This window comes from Clarias gariepinus, chromosome 22, assembly GCF_024256425.1.
Source record: "Clarias gariepinus isolate MV-2021 ecotype Netherlands chromosome 22, CGAR_prim_01v2, whole genome shotgun sequence".
NCBI classification, from domain to species: Eukaryota; Metazoa; Chordata; class Actinopteri; order Siluriformes; family Clariidae; genus Clarias; species Clarias gariepinus.
In genome coordinates, this window is record NC_071121.1 from 4,555,084 (window position 1) to 4,578,929 (window position 23,846).

General features: G+C 38.8%; 1 protein-coding gene across 1 annotated transcript; it reads left to right on the forward strand.

The window, feature by feature from the left end:
* The first annotated feature begins 190 nt into the window (after positions 1-190).
* si:ch211-225h24.2 (uncharacterized protein LOC564539 homolog) lies at positions 191-23,582 on the forward strand. Its single transcript, XM_053482291.1, has 4 exons — positions 191-587; positions 7,625-7,672; positions 17,542-17,657; positions 19,520-23,582. The coding sequence occupies exons 1-4, from the start codon at positions 495-497 to the stop codon at positions 19,956-19,958; spliced, it is 696 nt and encodes a 231-aa protein (XP_053338266.1). The 5' UTR covers positions 191-494; the 3' UTR covers positions 19,959-23,582.
* Positions 23,583-23,846: the final 264 nt, after the last annotated feature.

Consider the following 23,846-nt stretch of genomic DNA (forward strand, 5'->3'; position numbering starts at 1 on the left):
ATAATGGCGGCTGGGAGGATTTTGTGTGTGTGTGTGTGTTTATACAGGAGCTAAGTGCACTAGATAGAGCACAAGGGCGCATGATGGGCCGCAGTCTGGCAATCTGATCTGAAGAAGAGGGGGCCGGAGGGAGGAGCAGGGGTGTGTGTGTGTGTGTGTGTGTGTGTGTGTTGGGGGGGTTTAAGGAATATTCAGGTGCTCAGATCCGGCACAAGAGGAGGCGCAAGACGGCGGGATAAGCTGAATACACAGGGCAGCGGCCACTCCCGACCACACGGAGATAGAGAGAGAGAGTGAGAGAGCTAACACTTCGGCTTTGTTTCATTTCGCTAATCACTGTTTGATCCGGTGCGTCTCTTTGATCTCCCCTAAAATCAGTTCGCTCTCGAAGTGTGGGTGCAAATCGTGTGCCTCTGAGTCCTTTCCTCTCCCTCTCTCTCTCTACCTATCTATCTTTATCTCTGTATATTTCTCTCTCTCTGCCCTGCGTGGAGATGTTTAAAAGGAGCAAAAGCGAAGTTTTAGTGGACGATGAAACGTCCGAAGGGGAAGAGGACGCGCCCTGGCATCGGGAGCGCGCGGAGAAGGTGAGCTCGCGGATGGAGTGATTTAAACAAAGACGTAACGTATTCAGCACGAGCTATCACGCGCGAGCGCCGGTTTAAACCGCATCCATTTGGCTTGTATTTATTTATTTTATTTTATTTTTTATAATTATTTATGTTCTGTTATATCACTTATCACAAGCTTAAATGTAGAAAACTGTACGGCTTTACGAAATTGTTTGATCCAATCGTTGCTAGGGTCGTTGCTAGGGTCGTGTAGATATGGCCACGCCCCCTGGCAACGCCGGCGTTTCAAAAGCTTAGTTAGTTAGCTACGTAGCTAGTTTTTTTTTCTTACTCTTTAGTACCACAGAATGATGGTTAACACACAGGTGGAAACATATCTTCCTTTCCTTTCATTTACAGACTGGAAACTTCTGGAAAATCTCCCTTATAAGCTTATTTCTTATCTATCTAAATATTAAAGAGAGGTTTTGTCTATACATTGGTTAGAACTCACTCTTTTAATGATATCTTTGTTCCATACATGTCTTAGACAATTTTGTTTGTCTGTACAGACAGATTTTTTCAAAGCATTACGTAAAACTGGCTTTACAGAATTTAAAGAAATGTTTGCAGTCCTTAGGTTTTTGCCTAAAGGTAAATTTGCGCCATAAACGAAATCAAAATGTTGAGTAAAAATGAAGTTATGAGCAGTTATGTGCCAGATTATGTTACAGCTTCATGCCAAACTGGCTGGACAGAATTGAATGACACTTTTGCAGAGGACAATTTTAGATATCTGAGTTTAGATTAGATTTTAGATTCTGAGTTTAGTTAATATTTTCACCACTGAAATAACTGTGCTGAAGTGATATAAGTGAATTTTAATGTGCTGGAGTTGTTTTAAGACAAAACTTAATATTTATCCTATCTACTTTTTCGGTTTCTCATTTGTGATTCACTGTCCGTTTACTGAACAGAGAGTGTATTTGGCTGACGATGAAAGAAGTACAACTTGGCGAAAACTAGCTGTTTCTATATCCTCTCTTTCCTATTGATTGTAATAAGATGAAACGACAGTAGATTCAAAATCTTGCCGTGAATTAGGTAAATTTTCTACAATTTCCTATTATTTAGCCATAAATCCAGTGAAACCAATACAATATAATGTTATGCCAAACAAAAGTTAGTAAAATTACCGTTAATTTTGTAAAATTGAGGGGTTCATGTTCCTGAAATAATACTATCACTGATAGCATTATAGCTGTGGATTACAGGTACTTCTGCTAGACATTAAACATGTATAGTGCTGTCCTATTTCAGGAACTGTTACACATTTACATTTATTTTCATACACCGATGACGTCCATAGGGTTAATTTTTATCTAATGCAACATACAAATTAATGAGGATATAGTCAAGCATTTAAGTGTTAAGGTTTTTGCTCAGGGATGAAGTGGCGAGTTTCATGGTGCGGGAAATATTTTTGCTACGATTAGCTACGAATTCACGACTTGTGGGTAGTTATGTGGCAAAAAATCATGGTCTTAGGGTGTTTTGTAGCTGGTCACCATGAGCTAAGACCATTTTAAACAATAAAAAAAAGTGGTGGACATATGACTTTTAATGACCCGTAGGGCTGCCGTACATCCAGCGTGTGTGTCTGGCCTGTTTGTGGTCTTCCGTAGTCAATCCTAGCCAGCCAAGGGGCTATGGAGGTGCACTTAGAGCTATTATAGGGTTACGGCAAGCAGGAAGTAAAGGAACTGTGAAAACAGAGACAAAGCAAGGGAAAAGTTAAAATAAATATCCTTTGCAGCACTTGAATATCCTTTCTAGGTCCTACGAATTGCATTGTGTCACGTGACGACAAAGGAGTCCATAGGCACCATGGTGTGACGGTCATTTTGTCTGTTTTCACAGGCTTCTCTGCAGGGATTCGTAGACCCCACTAGCACCTCCTAGAGCTGTTCGTATTTAATTATTATCATTTGTGGCTTTACTTGTACATGATTGTCCCTTTTCCCTTAATCAGGTCATTTAGGGTGGGTTTTTCCTTTAATGAATACATTACATTCGACTACATGTGGCTGATGCAACCTATTAAAGCCTAGGTGTTCCTACTACAATTGCTCAAACCTTTCCCCCCGTTTTTGGGTTTATTCAGTAATCTCCCACTCTCAGACATTTGGTCTTGAACTATGAGAGTGAGCCCCAGCAGCCTTGAGGTTCAGCCCGGTTCAGGCAGCATGGTGCACGGTCTCGTTCTTCCCAGCAAGCCTTGCTCTGTAAACATCCATGAGCCACAGCTGTGACAGAGTTCAAGCTACAGCTCCCACATCCTAGTCTATAAAAAAGCCCGAAAGAAAGCCTCATGAGCGGTTCCGTTTCATAATCAATTGACTTACATAACGCTGTAAGACCTGCTGAGCTTCTTCTCTCTTTCTCATTTTTTTTTTTTAAAAGAGTGAATTTTACTGAAATCTGATTCTTAAGCTACAGTATTATTTCCTACTGGATCCTGCTTATATTTTCCCAAGGACAGAAAGTCTGTACACAATTTTTTTGTACTGGTGCATTAGCATTTGGAGGCTAATTCCTTGTCCTTGGTTGTCATGTGACTTGCAAAGAGATACTATGAGGCTGTTAAGCAAAAACGTAAGCTAGCGCATTATGCTTTTAAATCCTGGTACCGTAAAAGGACAGAGACATAAAAAAAAAATAAAAATTATCCAGTGCTTTGAGTCTGGCTAATAGGTCCTGATCCTTAAGTCACATGATTTACTGATGTCATTCGACTGATGTCATAGGGTCAGGTCTTGAAAGTTTTTAAAGTTTCACCAGATATAATTTGTTTGTAATAAGATATAAATTATTAATCACGTATGCTAAAAGCACTATCCATTGCATGGAAGATGACTTTGTCATGAACATAATTATTAAAAATCTTTGCAGCTTAGCTAAATACTTTATAACATCTATCTAAATATTATGGAAATCTATAATAATAATAGTAATTTTTATATATAATTGTTGTTGTTATTATTATTATTATTATTATTTAGCAGATACTGTGTGCTTTTGGTGCAGGATGATGATTCATTCCGCTCTGTAATGGTGCAGTAATAGAAAGTGCACACCTCCATCCTGGACACGATCTTGTGCCTATGCCTCATCTCTAACAGCACTCGAGTTTCATATTGTATTTCACAGAAACAGAAAATATCCCTCATACGATTTTTTTCCCTCTATCCAGAATGAAATTAGTTTGCCTTTAGTTCTGAAATGGTTTAACTGCTTTAAACACGGCATGCATGGTGTAATCCCAAGATCAGCATTAGAGAAGGAAGGAATGCTCTCTGACTTGAAAGGCATTCTGATATTTTGATTTTATCATATCACAGTCATATAGACGTCAAGTACAGATTTCCACGAAGTTTTGAAAAGACGTTCATGTGAGTGAAACTCATGCTCCCTAACTCGCAGGAAGGCTGGGAAACTCCCTGATCTTTCGCCGTTCTCACCCCGTCACCACCATGATGAAGCGATGAAGAGTTCAAAGGCCGAAACATTTCAAATATTTTAAGTATTTCATATTTTTTACCCGGCGTCTGCTGCAAATCTACCACTGAATATTCCTTTTGGAGTTGGGACAGCGTGTAGACTTCCTATTCTTTTTATGAATACAGAAAAATCTTTCGCTCTTTCCATTTAAAAATATTAGTTACTTATTATCCCAGGATTTGGACTAAATGATTGTGTGTCTAGAAGAAAACCACTTGTTAATGAGATTTATAAAAAATAAAAGGCTTCAGATTGTCTTAGAGCATAAAGTTCGGACTTTGGAGCAATGGAAAAAGGTCATGTGGTCCGAAGACTCTGGATTGACCCTATTCCAGAGTGATGGGGCATCAGGGTAAGAAGTCAAGAGCTGAAATCAAGATACAGTCATGGCCAAAATTGCTTTTTGAAGTATGTTTGAGGTCATTGTCCTGCTGGAAGACCGAAGATCTCAGACGCGAACCCAGCTTTCTGACACTGGGCCCTTTAATGCGACCCAAAATCCTTTGGTAAACCTCAGATTTCATGATGCCTTGCACACAGTCAAGGCCCCCAGTGCCAGAGGCAGCAAAACAACCCCGAAACATCTTTGAACCTCCATATTTGATTGTGGGTACTTCTTACCCTTTTCTTTGTAGGCCTTATTCCGTTTTCAGTAAACAGTAGAATGATGAGCTTTACCAAAAAGCTTTATCTTGGTCTTATCTGTCCAGAAGACATTTTCCCCCGCAGGGTTTTGGCTTATGCAAGTACAGGGTTTTGGCACACTGTAGTCTTGCCTTTTTATTGTCTCTGCGATAGTTTGCGCTGACACTGATGCTCCCTGAGCCTGCAGGACAGCTTGAATTTCTTTGGAACTTGTTTGGGGCCGCTTATCCACCATCCAGACTATCCTGCCTTACAACCTTTTATCAAATTTTCTCTTCCGGCCACGCCCCATAATTATTATCCAAAAATTTTGTCGAGCCCATTTTTGGAGTTTTGTGTGACATTATGTCAAATTAGCTTTTTTTTCTCCCTTTTTTGGTTTTGTTCCAATACAGACAAAGGGAATAAACATGTGAATAGCAAAACGTGTAAATGCAATACTTTTTTGTGAGCAATACTTGATTTTCTGGAAAAATTTCGGGGGTGCCAACAATTTTGGCCATGACTGTGGCCAAAATTGCACACTGTGCACAATGTAGGCAGTGTTATAATCTGGAGTTGCCTCAGTTTTTCAGGTCTAGGCTCAGCAACGTTATGTGGCAATAGAATAAAGTCAGCTGACCACCTGATTATCACATCTATGGAGTTTTTTTTCCCTTGATGGCACGGCAATACCCCGGGACTTAAAGACACATGAATTGGTCAGTGTGTAATCAGTCGAATGAAATATCAGTGTTTGCATTCAACTAATTTGTTAGTTGCCAGGTTCAGTGGGTGTGTTGTTGGTGAATTGTGCTGGACACTCGCCCACCAGAACGGGATTTGAAGAGCTCTGATGTGTAATTGTTGATTTGGCGATGCTTACTTTAAAAAGGACATATGTTTTAAGTCTTATTAGATTAAAGTAAGTAAAAAAAAACATTAATCACATAAAACCAAAAAACGTAATTGCTATATAGACCTGTGCAATTATTTAATCATAAATGCTTTTGCAATGCAATTCATTATGGATAATATTTGCTAGTCAGAAATTTCGTGAATTTTGTGATTAATTGAAGTAAAGTATTTGTTTATGATTGTAAATAATTTTAAATTGATTAAAAAATACTGGCGGACACCACCTTAATCAGATTATTTGCCTCCATCTTTAGCCTACATAAATATGTTGGAATACCAAATGGGACATTTAATAGATTTATGTCTCAGTTCAAATTGCAATCACATTATGTGTCGAAAAATCGTAGTGTGTTTTTTTTTTTTTTAACAAAATAGTGCAACATCAAATACTGTAAATACATAAAAAGCCAAAAACAAAAAGGTGCCTGCTGACAGCATAAATTTTAAATATGTTCAAGGAATGTAAATTGGTTCAATTTTAATATTTAATAATAAAAAAATGACTAACACAAAAACTCACAGTTGAGTCAGACAATTCAGACAGTCCATGACTATTCTGTGAAATGTAGTTCAAAACAGGACCTTTTTGCATATTTTTCCTTAAAAAAAACAGTTAAACAATTTACAACAATTGAACAACAGTTTATTCGATGAATAATTAATAGTTGATAGATTGATAGATTTTCTCAGTTTTGCATTTGAACAATAGGCTAACAAAAAAGGCTATAAAAAAAATACTGATTTTGTCTTTTTGTCATCATTCAAAAATGACACCACTAAAAATACTGCGCAGCAAGTGCGTCTGTTTGTGGTGTACAAGTTAATGCATATGTGAGCTACAGGGAAATATTATGCCAAAGAAACATTATTGGTTATTTTTTATTTCTTTTGAGTTTTTTTTTTTTTAACATTTTTGTCTCTTCTAACAGGATCTAACATGGACGGTCCACAACATTTAATGTAGAAAATGTAGTAAAAAAAATGATGTAAAAAATTTTTTAGTAAGTTAAAATTGTACAAATTTTTAATTGTGAAAGAATTGTAACATATAGGTAATATAAAAGTAAAGAATAAAACACTTTTGGGGTGCATGTTTAATTAGGGATGGGAATTTCCAGGCATGACTGGATACAAGGTTATCACGATACCTACGTGCCGATACAGTTTGTATTGCAATTCTTCAAGTATTGCCATTTTATATTTATCCCGATCCGATATTATGTTTTATCGAAACTTCACCACAAATTATCTCCTACCACACAGGATGCTGCGCTGCCGCCAATGTATGTATAGTTTAGAGTGCACCACCTGTAGGATTATAGAGGAACTGCAACACTTTTTTTTTACCTCAGATGAAAGATTTAATTCCATAAAAATAAATCGATTCTGGAGTCGGTGTGACAGTACATGAACTTTCAAACAAAAGCACTGCAACATGTACCTGATTATTATTTTCCTCCATCTGTTTATTCAGTGTGGTAACTCCAAATCTCAAACCTACTTTATTGTTGGAGATTGATGTCCTAACTAAACAACAAAGAATACATTTAATTGATTTCATCCAAAACAGCGGCACGAGTAACTCGTACACACTCCAGGAGCTATTAGTGGCCGTTCAAATTTTTTAGCGAGAGGAAGAAAATAAACTGAGGCAGAACCTTTGCAAGAGTTACTATTATTGATCCTGTAGTTAGAGGTCACAGTGGACATGCTTTCTGCCTTTAGTGGGCCATTGTTAATGGAGTGTTGTCATAATGGTTTCTTCTGCAGCCTGGCCTGGGAAATAACGCGCGGGTCCACTGTCGCGAATACTGAAATACTTTAGTGACGTCTGGCAGTGTGTTGATAGCTCGTGTTCTTTACACCACACGTCTTTGTTTATGTTTCGCTACTAAAAATATTTCTTCTCATTAGCAGAACTCTGTGTGTGTGTTTCCTTATTGTGTTATTCACTGGCTTCTGCTTTTCAGGATAAAGAACCAGAGGGAACAGAGGAAGCACTGGGCCCCTCAACCAAGGTACACACATACTCACACACACTCACACACACGTGGTCATGCACACACTACTCAATACACTCGGTGCGTTTAAAATAGCTAAAGCTTCTGCGCCTATAACACGGTATCAGGGTCTCAGTGGAATACAACAATGTTTATTGTTAATTTCCTCACACACACACACACACACACACACACACACACACACACACACACACACACAGGGATACAATAAAGGAATGGAATTACCTTTACCCCATATCTAGACAGGTTGGTTTGTGGTTTCCTACTTTAGTTTTCCAACAGAGCTGTAGGCTTTATGTTTTAGATTGTACATTATATAACAGCGTATCGTATCATATACCACAGTGTTTCATATCATTTGTAAATGTTTATACATATAGGAAGTGATTTAATTCATAATTCAAATATCAGAGCATCCTTAGTGTTTAGAGGTAGGTAACATGATACAATGCCAACATGTGTGTTAGTATTATTAGTGTGAGTGGTACCTCGGCATACAAAGTTAAGAGTTCTTAAAGCAAATTTTTTATTGCGAAACGCATTTTCCCATAGGTAATAATGTAAATGCAGATAATTCGTTCCAGCCACTTAAAAGTACTACCAATATTACCCATTTTCAACAGTATAATCATATTTTTGCATAAAGAAATGACCAAAACATTTAGAAAATACATGTAAATTAAATAAAATATAAAATTAATGGATATTAAACCTCAAAAATTATTAAACCCCAAAAAGTACACGAAAAGTAAAAATTAAATAAATGAAAATTATTTTAATAAAAATTAAGTTTTTTTAAAGTTTTAAAAAATTGTTCCCTTCCGTGACGCTGAGGTCACGTGACCTCATTATAATTTTTTTTAGAAACGCCCATCATGGCGGACATAGAGCCAACTTTAAAAAAAAAAAAGAAGCTTTTTATGAGATCTGCCAAGAAAAATTTTCACTTGTTTGGGTTTACCTTATCACGTGGCCGATGCATTTGTGTTTATACAACACATTGTATTTTCTATAGTGACGTTATTTAATTTTTTTATGTAGTATAAAAGCAGCTCCCTTTTCTTCTTGATAGTGTCCTTGATAACATTCTTGGGACGCATGGTGCTATGTCTTCACTGAATCATGCACCAAATGCCAAAGAAAACAAATAAACAAAAAAAACAAGTAAAAAAAAAAAGTTAACTTGCTTCACTTGGCTTTCCAAAGACGCAAACAAGTTTTAAACGGCTCCCGGACACACGCACAACTCAGCCGGTGTTCGGCTTGGTTCGTTGTAGAAAAGACCGGCATTGTCACATGGAACCCAGACAGCCCACGTTGTATCTTTTTATTGTTAATAATCGATTTATATTTGATCTCACTGCTGTATTTGTATTTATACATCATTCTGTGTGTGGTAGACTTCCATAATGTCTTCTTGTTACTACAGTGGGGTAAAAAAGTATTTAGTCAGCCACCAATTGTGCAAGTTCTCCCACTTAAAATGATGAGAGAGGCCTGTAATTTTCATCATAGGTATACCTCAACTATGAGAGACAAAATAAGAAAAAAAAAATCCTGAAAATCACATTGTGAGATTTTTGAACAATTTATTTGCAAATTATGGTGGAAAATAAGTATTTAATCAATAACAAAATTTAATCTCAATACTTTGTTATATACCCTTTGTTGCCAATGACAGAGGTCAAACATTTTCTGTAAGTCTTCACAAGGTTTTCACACACTGTTGCTGGTATTTTGGTTCATTCCTCCATGCAGATCTCCTCTAGAGCAGTGATGTTTTGGGGCTGTCGCTGGGCAACACGGACTTTCAACTCCCATCAAAGATTTTCTATAAGGTTGAGATCTGGAGACTGGCTAGGCCACTCCAGGACCTTGAAATGCTTCATATGAAGCCACTCGTTCGTTACCCGGGCGGTGTGTTTGGGATCATTGTCATGTTGAAAGACCCAACCACGTTTCATCTTCGATGCCCTTGCTGATGGAAGGAGGTTTTCACTCAAAATCTCACGATACATGGCCGCATTCATTCTTTCCTTTACACGGATTTGTCGTCCTTGTCCCTTTGCAGAAAAACAGCCCCAAAGCATGATGTTTCCACCCCCATGCTTCACAGTAGGTATGGTGTTCTTTGGATGCAACTCAGCATTCTTTCTCCTCCAAACACGACAAGTTGAGAAGTTGAGGTTTTTCATCTGACCATATGACATTCTCCCAATCCTCTTCTGGATCATCCAAATGCTCTCTAGAAAACTTCAGACGGCCAGGACATGTACTGGCTTAAGCAGGAGGACACGTCTGGCACTGCAGGATTTGAGCCCCTGGCGGTGCAGTGCGTTACTGATGGTAGCCTTTGTTACTTTGGTCCCAGCTCCCTGCAGGTCATTCACTAGGTCCCCCATGTGGTTCTGGGATTTTTGCTCACAGTTCTTGTGATTATTTTGACCCCACGGGGTGAGATCTTGCATGGACCTCAGATCGAGGGAGATTATCAGTGGTCTTGTATGTCTTCCATTTTCTAATAATTGCTCCCACAGTTGATTTCTTCACACCGAGCTGCTTACCTATTGCAGATTCAGTCTTCCCAGCCTGGTGCAGGTCTACAATTTTGTTTCTGGTGTCCTTTGACAGCTACTTGGTCTTGGCCATAGTGGAGTTTGGAGTGTGACTGTTTGAGGTTTTGGACAGGTGTCTTTTATACTGATAACAGATGCCATTAATACAGGTAACGAGTGGAGGACAGAGGAGCCTCTTAAAGAAGGTGTTCTGAAGAAGAGGTCTGTGAGAGCCAGAAATCTTGCTTGTTTGTAGGTAACCAAATACTTATTTTCCACCATAATTTGCAAATACATTCTTTAAAAATCCTACAATGTGTTTTTCTGGATTTTTTTTTTCATTTATTTTGTCTCTCATATTTGAGGTGTACCTATGATGAAAATTACAGCCCTCTCTCATCTTTTTAAGTGGGAGAACTTGCACAATGGGTGGCTGACTAGATGTTTTTTTTTGCCCCACTGTATGTATATTACTCTGATTAAACTTATCCTCAACCTCAAGTGCGTCATTATTATTATTATAAGGATTTTTTAAACCTTATCGTGCGCTTCTTCTTGACTTCCGTGACGGAATTCCATATATAATCTTCCAATCTGTCCAGTATTCTGTGTATACAGTACGTACGTGTAAGCACTTTGGTTTCTGACTGAAATCAGTCGTGACTCGAGTGAGCTTTGGTAAGTATTGTCCCTGGATTACAAGGTACAGATGGGGGACACTAAAACAACTTTAATGCTAATTGGCATACAGTAGATGTCAAAACTGACATTTCCCATTCAGTGAGTCCTCATGTATGCACTGTGGATGGAGGGGCGGGGTCAGTCAGGCCACGCCCATTTTAGGATAAAGGTGAGCTTTGTGCCGTATTTATAATGATTTGCCGTGATGCTTGCCTCTAAGGGGACAAATATAGGAAAAGTAGGAAAGCAAATTCAATACAAGTGCGTTCAAGTCAAACTGGGACTTTTGATTCTCTTTATTTCTCTATATAATCGGCTGCTACACTAATGCACTTATCCCAGTGTTTCACAAGTGCTTGGACACCATCGAAGTAGAAAGTCTTCTCAGTACGCCGGAATTCATGTTTAAAACTCCGGCCTCCCAGGAACTCCTTTAATGGCCCAAACATGTGGAAATGGCTTAGAGCAGGGTCAGGACTGTTCAGGGGATGTGGCAATAACTCCCAGCCGAGTTCCTGTAATGTGCAAGTGGTGTTAGTGAATGATTTGTGTACAGTTTGCACGAAGAATCGCGTTTCTTTCTGATTTTCAAGGATAAGGTGTTCAATTCACTGAATGTACACCTTCATTCCTGAGAAATTTCATCACGAGTCCCGGTTTGACTTGAACACCGCTTGTAAATAAATAGATTAAAATAAACAGGTTAACAAATAAATGCCCTCACAGCGTAACAATTTTTGAATTTTCCAACAGACTCACAGGAAAGGTTTGTGGTTGTTCGGTCGCAAGCTACATATGGGGTGATAATGATAATGATAATAATAACAATAATAATAGCCACACATAATTTCCAGTGATATTAAGGATTAACACATGACCTGAGCACCGCACTGCTCTTTCCTAATCAGGACACACCACTTATGGTATTGTTTAATATGGATACACACTCGTCAACTGTTCCATTTCTGAAAGGACTCCAATTCATCCAAATCGACTGAAGGCTGTTTTTTTTTTTTTTTTTTTTTGTGCGAAATTTCTGCATCAAGGTCACCGGTTTCAGACGAACGAGGCTCGTCTTCTAGACAGTTCGACCTTGTTTTGTGAAAAAGGATGTTTGTGCGTATTCGAGTGGTGAGTAAGCGTGTCCGCTGTAATCTGCAGGACGCATTCCTTCACAGGCTGGACCCAAGGAAAACAGTTCAGGGAACAGCAGCGGGCACGTGTTGCGTCTGCTTTTACTCCGACGGCAGCTTCTTACAAAAGCCTTTAGTGTACGGCTGTGTGTGTGGGGCGATTCACCGCAGTCCTTCTGTTGATTTGGAAAAGACAGGAAGTTTTATTTCTCACTGTAGATTGCATTCTTTAAGTAATTTTTTTTTATGTTAAATGAACACAATTAAAACACACCTTTAAATAATTATTCCAGTAGACGATCACAGGCCACTTTGTCCGGTGCTTTGAACCGGTCACATGACTTCTAAGATACAGAACTTTAAAGGATCTCTCTAGTTTTTTTTTTTTTAAGATGGAATTGGAATTATTTATGATATGCACATTAGGCCCAAAGCGTAACAGCTTTTCTCCAAACCAAATCACTGAAGTGCTTTATAGTTTCTATCAAATGCTAGTAATGCAAAAAATTTGAAGTCAAAGTGTATGAAGATAAAAAACAACAACAATAAAAAAAGGTTTATGTTGAGTTTTAATTGAATTCAAATACCCTTTATTTGTCCTCAGGGGACAATTTGTACATTTGTACATCTAGGCGTTTAGATGGAATGAGATGGGCTGACATCAGTGCAAATAAAATAAAATAACATAAAATTGTTGTAATGATAATTAGTTAGTGCAAACAACTGCAGGTAAACAACTGTATACAATAAATGTACACTGTATAAATAGCTAATGCACTGAAACAAAAAGAAGAAGAAGACGATGAAATTAGTAAAGTGAACAAACAATTTATAAAATTTTGTGTACAATTTGTAGAAATCCTTTTAGGATTAATAAAGTACTTAAGTAAATGTACCTTTAGGTTTTGCGCTTTTCTAAGTTAAAGAAGAGTTGCAAAGTGTGTAAAATAATTAAAATATGATGTAATAAAATGGATTGCATAATAAAATACACTTTAATAATGTTAAATAATTTAACAAAAGTAATTTTAGTGCACTGTAGTCTTTCACCTCTCACCAGGATCTGGGTTCGATTCCCGCCTTGAGGTCTGTGTTTGCATGTTCTCCCCATCCTTGGGTGGTTTCCTCTGGGTAATCCGGTTTTCTCCTAAAGTCAAAGACATGCAGGCTAATTGGCGTTCCCAAGTTGCCCGACATTGTGTGTGTGTGTGTGTGTATGTATCCTGTAATGGATTGGCAACTTGTCCAGGGTGTACCCCGCTTCATGCCCAAAGCATTCTGGGACAGGCTCCATGCTTCCTGCGACCCTGTATACAGGATAAGTGGTGTAGAAGATGTGAATGAATTTTAGTTTTAATTTAAAATCTTAAAAATGAAAAGAAAAACGAAAGTCAGTGATTCTATTGTTACTGCAGTTTGCTGCGTCCGCAGTAGATGGATGTAAAAATGACATAAGTGTATAGCTATTTAATAAAAGTGCATTGTTTGTCTTTATTTGACAAGTGTTCAGGAAACAGACGGGGAAAATCGCAAGTGTTCTGTGATTCACTGTTTGGAAGCAAACACACCCGAGTAATCTCGTTAAATTCTAAACAAAATTAGGTCGTTAAATTAGCTCAACTAAGCACACGGTTTTGACTTCCTTATTTAATCAAACTTAATCAAGCGCCGATCGCGGATAAGATACCGATGATTATGAAACCACAAAGGGGAATTTATTCTTAAGGGAAAAAGGAGACGAAGGAAAGATGGGTGTCTGGGTGAAAATTTTAGGCTAATCAGAGCTGATGTTAGATGTAAGAGAAAAAAAATTGAATACATCTCAAATACGGTGTTCATCAGAAGGGATTATCGCCTGATATGATATCATGATACCTAGTTTAGTTTGTATTGCAAATTTTTAAGTATCACGATTTCAAAATTAATCCCATTGTCTTATTGTTGTGTTTTTTTTTTTTATTATTACAATTCTAAACAAACTTAGCAAATAATGTTCTCCTACTACACGGGATGCTGTTCTACCTGCCAATATGTGAATAGTTTGGAGCACGCCACCTGCAGGATTATAAAAGAGCTGCAACATTTTACCACCTCAAATGCAAAGAAAAATAAGTTAAAAAATAATTTTAAAAATATGAGAGTCTGAGTTTTAGAGTCCGCGTAGGGATACATGAATTTGCCACCCAATGGAATCAAAATACATCATTCAATCATTCACCGTCTAAACTGCTTATCCTGCATACGTGGTTTAGGGAGCCTGGAGCCTATGCCAGGTGACTGTACCTGGGGTGCCAATCCATCGCAGGGCACAAATACACACTCACTCATTCACACACTACAGGCAATTTGAGGACGCCAATTAGCCTGATCTGCATGTCTTTGGACTGTGGGAGGAAACTGGAGTACCCAGAGGAAACCCAGCAAGCACGGACAGAACGTGCAAACCCCATGAACACAGACCCCGAGGCAAGAATTAAACCCTCGACCCTGGAGGGCTAATCAAAAATCGTTGTGGTTTTATCACACAGATGTTACAGTGCTAATCAAGTTGGGTAAAAAAAAATGAAAAATCAAGGTCTAAAAAAGATGAAAAAGTCAATTTATTTATGATTTATACTCATTCTTATGTCTGTGCAGATAAAAAACAATAAATACAAATAAGTGTGTCTGCTAAACGCTCTAAGTGTAATTAAAATAAGTCTACATGAAAATGCACCATACTACTTTTGAAGTTAGGGATACATTAGTCAGCTTTTTATGTGTAGATTAACACACACACACACACACACACACACACACACACACACACACACACACACACACACACACACTCCAGAACCCGAGCGGGATCTCCAATGAATTTCTGACTTTTGTTGATTTTCATCTATTTTCAGTCGAACAAATAAAATCCGTCTGTATACAACTTGATAACTGAAGCCTGGCGTGCTAAAAGAGAATTACCATTCTGTCCAGACTTATTAGTCAGTAAGCTGCTTACACACACTCACACTTTTCGAGTGTTCTGTGGGGCTACACACGGGTTGTGGTCATTTTTAGGTCACCGTTTTTCTGTTCAAAAGCACCGGATTTGATTTCTTTTAGCATTTCAATGTGAAAAATGTACTACTGAATCTTCACACACACACACACACACACACACACACACACACACACACACACACACACAGGAAGATCATGAGTCCTGTGGGTGAGAGGTGAACCTGGGTAAATGTTTTTTACCTCCATAAGCTGTAAAGCCAGCCCGGTATTTAAAATCCCAAGCTTCTGACGAACTCGCGCAGGAGGGCAGCATGCAGGAATGCGTACGCTGGCCAAATGCCCCTCAAGCACAGAGCATATAAAAGACTTCAAGATTACAGATTTAATAAAATAACAATCAAAGAGTTGGTCTATGGGCAATAAACCTGAAAATAAGTTTGTGTATGTTGTGTACTTGTACGGTAAAAAATTTTCAAAGATACTTTGAGCAACAGAGATCACCACGATATCCAGGTGCTGATTCGATTTGTATAGTCATTCTCGTGGAATCGCAATTTTTTTACAATTTTAAACAAACTTGGAAAATAATTCACTCCTGCTGGACAGGATGCTGTGCTGTTCTTCCAATGTGTAAATAGTTTAGACTACACCACCTGTATGATTATAGAGGAACTGCAAAAACTTTTTCTCCTTAAATGCAAAAGTGTGTGTGTGTGTGTGTGTGTGTGTGTGTGTATATGTATATAAACCTCGGATTGCGAGTAACGCGGTTTGCGAGTGTTCCGCAAGACGAGCAAAGATTTTTTATTAATTTTGACTTGGAAAACAAACAAGTCTTGGTTTACGAGTACCGAGTATCATGCATGCGCTTCTTGTTTTGACGCAGAATTGTGGGTAATCGTCTCCCCTGATGAGTCTTAGTACGTGTCTCTCACTGGTATAATCAACATCCGTGCACGCGTGTACTGTTTACAATAACACTGTGACCACGTGTTTGTGCGTAAAACATCTTTTTAGTATGCACGTCATTGGACACCGTGACCCTTCATACACACACACACACCACTCTTCCTCTTGCCTTTACACACACACCCCTCTTTCTCTCGCCTTCACACACACACACACACACTCTCTCTAATGAAAACACTGCTCTGTCGCAATTCTTTTCAAAGGTCAAGTGCAGCTCACGCGAGTGTCATTAGCGATGTTCCTTGCTAATTTTTTCCAATGAAACAGTCTTCCAGTTAGTGTGTGTGTGTGAAACTTAAATAAGACAGGAAAGAGGTTTACTGTGTAAGATGAGAAGAGGGAAGGGGGTCTGATTCCTCCTCTCCTTTTACTTTAGCTTTACACACATACACAAATTCACACACAGCGCCTGCGTGCATAAAAGCAAACACTTAACTGTTGGGATTTCTTTTTTTTTTTTCTTTTTTTTTTTACAAGTAAAGTGCAGGTTAATTATTTTCTTTTTACTTTATATTTTGTATTTATTGAAAATTTTTTTTTTTTGCGCTGTGGAACGAATAATTTGAGTTTCCATTACTTCTTATAGGGAAATTCGCTTTTAATTTACGAGTGTATTGAAATATGAACCCGTTTCCGGAACAAATTATGTTTGTAATCCATAATCCAAGGTTCTACTGTGTTTGTGTGTGTGTGTGTATATGTGTGTATATATATATATATATATATATATATATATATATATATTAGTGCTGTCAACTGATAAAAAAATTAATTAGTTAATCACAGTGATAGTCTGTGATTAATCATGATTAATTTTGATTAATTTGATTCATAATTTCAATTTAAGAATATTCAGATTTACTTGTGTTATAACTGTGCAAAGTTGGAATACAGAAATGCCTAACAAGCTGACTAGAGGAAACGGGCACATCTGGTAACGTCGCCTCAGTCAATTATGGAAAGCCACTCGGGTCAAACTTGGTCATATGATTAATTTGCAGTAAAAAACAGTAAGGTGTTAAAATTTCTAGATTAATCACTTGTGTTAAAATTGAAAGCTCTAATATAAATACAAAATGAATAATATATATATTCTGGAATCAGTGTGGCGATACACAATACATCGCTTAATCTTTTTTTTCCCCCATCTCTACTTCATCAATAAAGTTTGTGACGGTATGCTTGGAGAGCTCTTTTTTTGTACACCGCTGTTTCGATTCCTGCAGGAGCTCTATATAAATCCCTGTGTGATTTGTTACTAAAAAATTTCGACACAATAGAATAAGTGTATTAATATAAATTTTACTGAAGACTTGAAAGTTACTTGACTTGAGAGCTGCTGTTATAGAAATTAAATCAACACCTTCTGACCAATCAGGTCAATCAGGTTCGAGAATTCAACATCACCGTGGTCTAACTGAAGTTGATCAGAGTGTTTATTATTATTATTATTATTATTATTATTATTATTAGGTGTGAACTCTTAACATTACAATCAAGATGTTTCATGGCTGTCGTTTCCCCACAGGACACCAAGGCCAAGAAGGTGAAGCCTAAGAAGGACAAAGGGGACAAGAAGCTATTTCCTTCACAAGACGATGAGCACTTCCTGCTTAAAGGAGTCACAGTGTCGCACAAAAAAGGGTAAGCTCATTCGACGCTGCAAACAAACGTGGAAATGTCCCAGGAAATCGGAATTAAACCCCAGATTCAGACTGAACCACGGCGATCGTTAAACTGCTGGAATCATTTTTTCAAAAGCTACTAGTGTTTAAAGTGTAGCTGGATGTAGACAGAAGTCCTTTACAGAGTGCGTGTGGACTAACGTAACACCCTGAAGCATTAACGTAATGGAGGAATCCAAACATCTCACTCATGCGCTGCGAATGGAAACCCCACCCCGAGTCTTACACCGTGTCCTTCCTCTCAAAGCTGGGGAAACTATGTGTGCCTTAAAGCTCAGCTTCCTGTCGAAGGGCAGTAAATTATCATACCTGTCCTAAGATCATGGCAAAAATGTCAGGCACGTCTGGTGTAGAACAGCTCCACTCATTCTTTCATACAAACATGGAATGTGGGGTTTAAGTGAGTTTAAAGTTTTCCGTTGGTTCATTCCGTGTTACTGAAAAACAAATACACCCAAGTTTCTGGTTAGAGAGTTTTTTTTTTAATGTTCCCCTGTCTTTTATGGATGTCATCATTATACAAAAAAGTGTAGTGTATTTGTTTTAAAAAGTAATCAGGACTTCAGTGGATGCTGCATCACCTTCCTTCTTTCCACATTCCTCCACATTCATTTTCTTATTTGTCTTGTTATTCGTTGCGGTTTTCTTAGCGTTTTCTTATTGGTTCCTGACTTTTTTTGGAACATCATGTATTTATTTTTTATCATTTATTTATTAAAATTTTCTCCCTAATTTAGTCGTGTCCAGTTCCTCCCCATCACTAGGGGGCGCTCCCACATTAAGGCTACTACTACCACTCAGTCATGAGGGCTGAAGACTATCGCGTGTTTCCTTCAAACCACGTGACGCCACCAACCCCATCTTTTCAGACTGCTTGCTCACGCACTGTTGGGGTCGGAGTAACACACTCGGAGGACAGTGCTATCCGCTTCTTCCGCTTGTGTGAGCTTACAGACGCCCCTGATTGGCTGTAGAGCCGTGGTTAATGTGGGAGCATGAAGTACCTCTCATCCCTCCCCTCTGAGAGAGCTCGGCTAATCAGCTCTCTCTAGACCGCCGGCTGCGAGAGGTTACAGCAACACCCGAGGAATGGAACTCCCGATCTCTAAATGATAGGACGAGCTCTTTACCACTGCGCCACCCATTTTTTAATAATTTTTATAAAAAATTTAATAAAAATAATAAATACATGGTGTAAAAGTGAAATTTGACTTCTCCTGATGTCCTGCTGCGAGAGAGGACAAGTGCCTTCATGGAGCAGTTAGTCTTTGTTATGAGCTCTCATGAGGTTTTCAGCTGGTCGATACTACTAGTGTTGGCACTACTAGTTATTTTGTCACACAGCTGTTTAACGCTGTTCATCTAGGGTTACATACGCTCCTGTTAAGGTGCATTTCCTTTGCTCTCTGCATGATGTACAATACATTATTATTATGTAAATGATTTCTTACATAAAACCAAGCTATCCAAGCTGATTGTGTTTACATACGTTTTCAGATGAAAAGTCGGTAATTCCTCTTCTGGTTTCATCCCCTTGAAAAGGGCTAAATTTATGTCTGCAGGTTAATTGAGGCAGGTGGAGACTTGTTTTTATTCCATAGCTCGAACAATCTATCTTATATCATGTTAAACATAGTTTACAGGTTAATTGTACCATTGCACAAATATCACAATAATGTATAATTGATTACAGCTACATGTGTACTTGTTGATGCAGTTTATTTGGGTCGACACGACACCATTTAATTCCCACTAACGATACATATGATGTATAAACGCAGTGTAGGCATGCAACTGTTAAAGTTTTCATTCTTCTCTCAGGTCTGCTAAGAAGAGCCTGGAGGAAGAGAAGGAAAAAGCTAAAGCGCATTCCGAGAAAGACCGTGTCCAATGCCTTTGGGACAGCATCACCATGACCATGCGTCAGATCACCCCGAACCGGAAGCTGGACAGGATGGAGGGCTGGGAGCCGCCGCAGCTGGGCGAGGAAGCCGAGGGGAAGAAGAGCGAGGGAGAAGGGAAGAAGATCGATTCGTCTCCGCTCTCTACCGGCCTCTCGCTGTCTCTGCCCAGCTCTTTGACCCTGCCGTCCTGGACGGGGATCGGCTCAGAGGAAGACTCTTCACGCTACTCCAGTCTGAGCGAGCCTCAAGCCACGGGACCTTCGCAGTGGGCCGCTCGTGCTCGAGATAAACTGGCGGCTGTGCGACGCCGCAGCCCCGGCAGCCAATCAGAGAGTGCGTGGGAGGGGCTTAAGTGAGAAATCCGACCTCTCCCTAGACCCCGTATGACCCCGAACACTCAAGCGCATGGAAACGTAACTCGGATTGGATAGCATGCACAGAAACAAGCAAACAACAAAACAGAGGGAGCAGGTGATCAGAATGAGGACGTGCCCTTTTGAGTGTACTTGACGAAAATGGTGTTTTTTTTTTTGTTGTTGTTTTTTTTTAAGGTCTAAAACAACACAGGACGATATCTGTTGAGATCCTGTGGCTTTTGAAATCATTTGGTTAAACTTAAAATGCTATGATGAATCAGTTTCTCCTGTAAAACACACTGAGTGTATGGACGGACTTCGCCGTATCTGCTGCCTTTTTGACCAGTGACGCACGACCGTGGCACTGAAATGCTTGTTAACGCTTGACCAAACCATTTAATATTTAATCAGAATAATTAATTACAATCAGCCTTAAATTCTTTTTTTTATTGTTTTGACCAATTGGCTTAGCCCTTGTTTTTGATGAAGAATGTCCGCGTTGCTTGAAGCCACAGACAGGGGGCGATGTAAGAGACTACTGTGCCTTATGAGCTCTAAAATGTACTGGGATGTCGTGATTAGTGCTTGAAAGTGATGGAAATCATTTCAACAATGCCTTATACCACCTGACTGTGAATACCACACAGTACTGTACCTTCACTGATGCTTTTGTTCGAATAACCATTACAGAAAAGGAGTCATTCAAAACACATCATGCTGTCGGTGGAAGCTTCCAACTCAGGCGTTTAGAGCGTTTAATTCTAGACGGTGCAGACGTGTCAACCTTTTTGCAATGCAGCTTCATATTTTACTATCGGAGTATGGGGTGCAGGTGAGCCAGTCGACACGTTCATCTACAGTATAGTAGTCTGTTGACTTGATCTAACATTACAATGGTCAGATATAATGATAATGAAATCGATTTACTGATAATGACTACACTGTTCTCCTGCTGCACGGAAATATTCCAAATGTGGTCAAGCCCCAGTGACTACAGGAACTGGAGTGCGTATGTATACAGGGTTTTACATTAACCATCAGGTGCTTGGGCGGAAAAATAAAGGTGCGAGTCATCTGTTTTAGGTAACATATTAGGAATAGAAAAGTTTTCCTATTAAATGCTGCATGGAAACCTGTATCAAGACATGCTTTCCATTTTCAAATCAGGTGGCTTATCTGGCCAAGTTGTCCATTTTTTGACAAAAAATACCAACAAGCCACTCGGGTGCCAGATGAGTTGAGTCACTTGGGATCCAACTCTTCTGGCTCCCCTATAAATGCAGACTCTTTAAATTTATAAGCATAAATTTATTTTATTTTAGGACAAAATGTCAGAGATGATTGTGAAACCAAAGAACTTATTCTTTTCAGTGGGTTGAGTCATTTGGTTTGCCTCACCAAAGGACAAAATACCAATGAGTCACTTGGGTTCCAATGGAGGTGGCAGTTATTGGAGACCTGAGCCACTAAGGAGCCAACTTAGCTCCCAAATAACTTTCCTCATCAATTAGAGTCTACCAATTTTTGAGTCACTCATGAGCCAATACATTAGGCTCCCAAATGTCTTGGCTCTCCGATTAGAGCACTTTTTGAGCCATAAGCAGTTGGGACAAAATGGCAGTGAGTTGATTGTGACACTGAAGAGTTGACTCTTTTTTAGTGAGTTGGATCATTTGGTTTGCTAACTCAATTGACCGGTTTAGAACAAATTATCAATGAGCCACTTGGGTGCCAATAAAGGTGGCTCTTTATGGTGAGCTGACCGACTTGAGAGCCAAGTCTTTCAGCTACCAAATGAATCGGCTCTTCAATTAGAGCTGACTCTTTTACTGTGAGTCAGCTCTAATTGATGAGCCGAGTTGACTCTTTTCACTTGGAAGCCATTTTTTTTTTTCAGCTCCCCAATGACTGGAGTCACCATTTGGACCTGACTCTTTTACCAAGTCACTTGGAAACCAAATATTTTGCCACCTAAATTACTTGACATATCAATTATAGTTGACTCTTTTCTGAATCACTTGGGAGCCACATCTTTCAGCTCCAAAATGACTCGTCTCACCATTTAGATCTGACTTTTTTTCACTTGGAAACCAAAGCTTTTGATTTCAAACAACTCGGTTCACCAATTAGAACCGACTTTTTTCTTAGTCACTTGGAAGCCATATTTTTTAAAAAATGATTCTTTTTTTATTTACTTGAAAACCAAATTTATCAGCTCCCATTTATCAAACTTCCCATTTAGATCTTTTACTTAGTCACTTGGAAACCAACCACTTAGAGTTGACTTTTTTTTTTTGTTTACCTAGTCACTTGAAAACTAAATTGTTCGGCTCCCAAGTGACTCGGCTCACCCCTTAGATCTGACTCCATTTATGAGTCACTTGGAGATCAAATCTTTTGACGAACAGATGACTTGGCTCACCAGTTAGAACTGACTTTTTCTTAGTCACTTGGAAGCTAAATTTTTCAGCTCCCCACAATTGGGTTCACCATTTAGAACTTTTTGATTTACTTGGAAACCAAATTTTTTAGCTCCCAAATGACTTGTCCCACCATTTAGAGTTGACTCTTTTTCTGAGTCACTTGTAAACCAAATCTTTTGACATCCAAACGACTTGGCTCACCAGTTAGTTGCTCTCCAAGAGTTGACTCTCATCAGTGAGTTGAACCAATTGGCTCATCTCATTTTAGGACAAATACCAGTAAGCCAACACCACTTGACACTAATGAGGTGTCAAAATGAGTCTGTTTATATTGATGAGCTGAGCTACTTTGAATCCGACTCTTGAATCCGTCTTTTGAATATCTAGTGCATCCTGATGCTTGCCATAAACCCCTGCATTAACACATACTCCAGTTTTGGGATGCCACAGGGTTACGTGCTATTCCTCTTCAGGGTTGGCAGGTCTGCAGATGAGATCTTCACCTTAAAGGCATTTGTAGAATGTTATCACAAGGTACAGTTTCTCACTGCCTTATGAAAGCTTTACTACTGTAAGATATCCATTCCCTTCCTCTTTTTTGAGCCTTAAAAAAACGAGTGAAACTACTGTATGGCTACTGATGCTGAATTTCCTGCTTCATCTTATAATTTACACTGAAGGATTTTAAGAAGCATTGGAATAAATACCAAATTAACACACTGCAAATATAGTCGATCGGCCAACACACACTTGCTACTGATGAGTCATGGAGGGTCATGCAAAATCTTTCAGGATTCAGGCCTCAGTATGATGTAGCACACATCAGGGATTCTCTGTACTTCCACTGGTCTCATTCTAACACACTTTCCCCTTCTGATGTCGATGCTGATCTCTTTTTCTCTTTTGTTAATTCGACTTGATTTAGTTATAACGGAGCCTCCACATTGATGCTCTCCATAACTAGTCCAAATCTGCCAAACCTCCACCGCGTGAACAAAGACAATCATGCTTGTCAAAATTCTACTGATGTTAATAGGTTTGTGTATACTTTTGCATAATGTCAAGTTCTTTTTGAAGTATCATTTTAAATTATATAAGATTTTTATTTGATTGTTCTGTTTGCTGAAAATGTCTAAACCCTACTTCTATCATTTGATTTTAATCACCAGACTTTTGATTCCAAATAAAGCATCTTTTCACACCCATGTTTACAGCAAGTTTGTTGTTGAGCATACAGTACAGTAGCAGTAAATGGAAAATGGACCCATGCAACAGATCTGAACAGTTTAGAGCATTTAACACCACCAGTATCAAATCCAAACATCCAGGATTTGCTGCCCATTTCTGACCTACAGTTCTGCCAAATTTTTTGTGAAACTTCTTGTTGGAGATGTTTGGAGTTCTAGATCTTTTCACTTGGCTCTTATTACTGCGCTGAGGCAAACATCGCCAAATTTGACTTATC

Excerpts from the sequence above, each read along its gene's own strand:
- si:ch211-225h24.2 (XM_053482291.1), top strand. The coding sequence starts at position 495 with ATGTTTAAAAGGAGCAAAAGCGAAGTTTTAGTGGACGATGAAACGTCC. Across the intron at positions 588-7,624 it reads ATCGGGAGCGCGCGGAGAAG|GATAAAGAACCAGAGGGAAC; the intron begins GTGAGCTCGCGG and ends TCTGCTTTTCAG. Across the intron at positions 7,673-17,541 it reads CACTGGGCCCCTCAACCAAG|GACACCAAGGCCAAGAAGGT; the intron begins GTACACACATAC and ends GTTTCCCCACAG.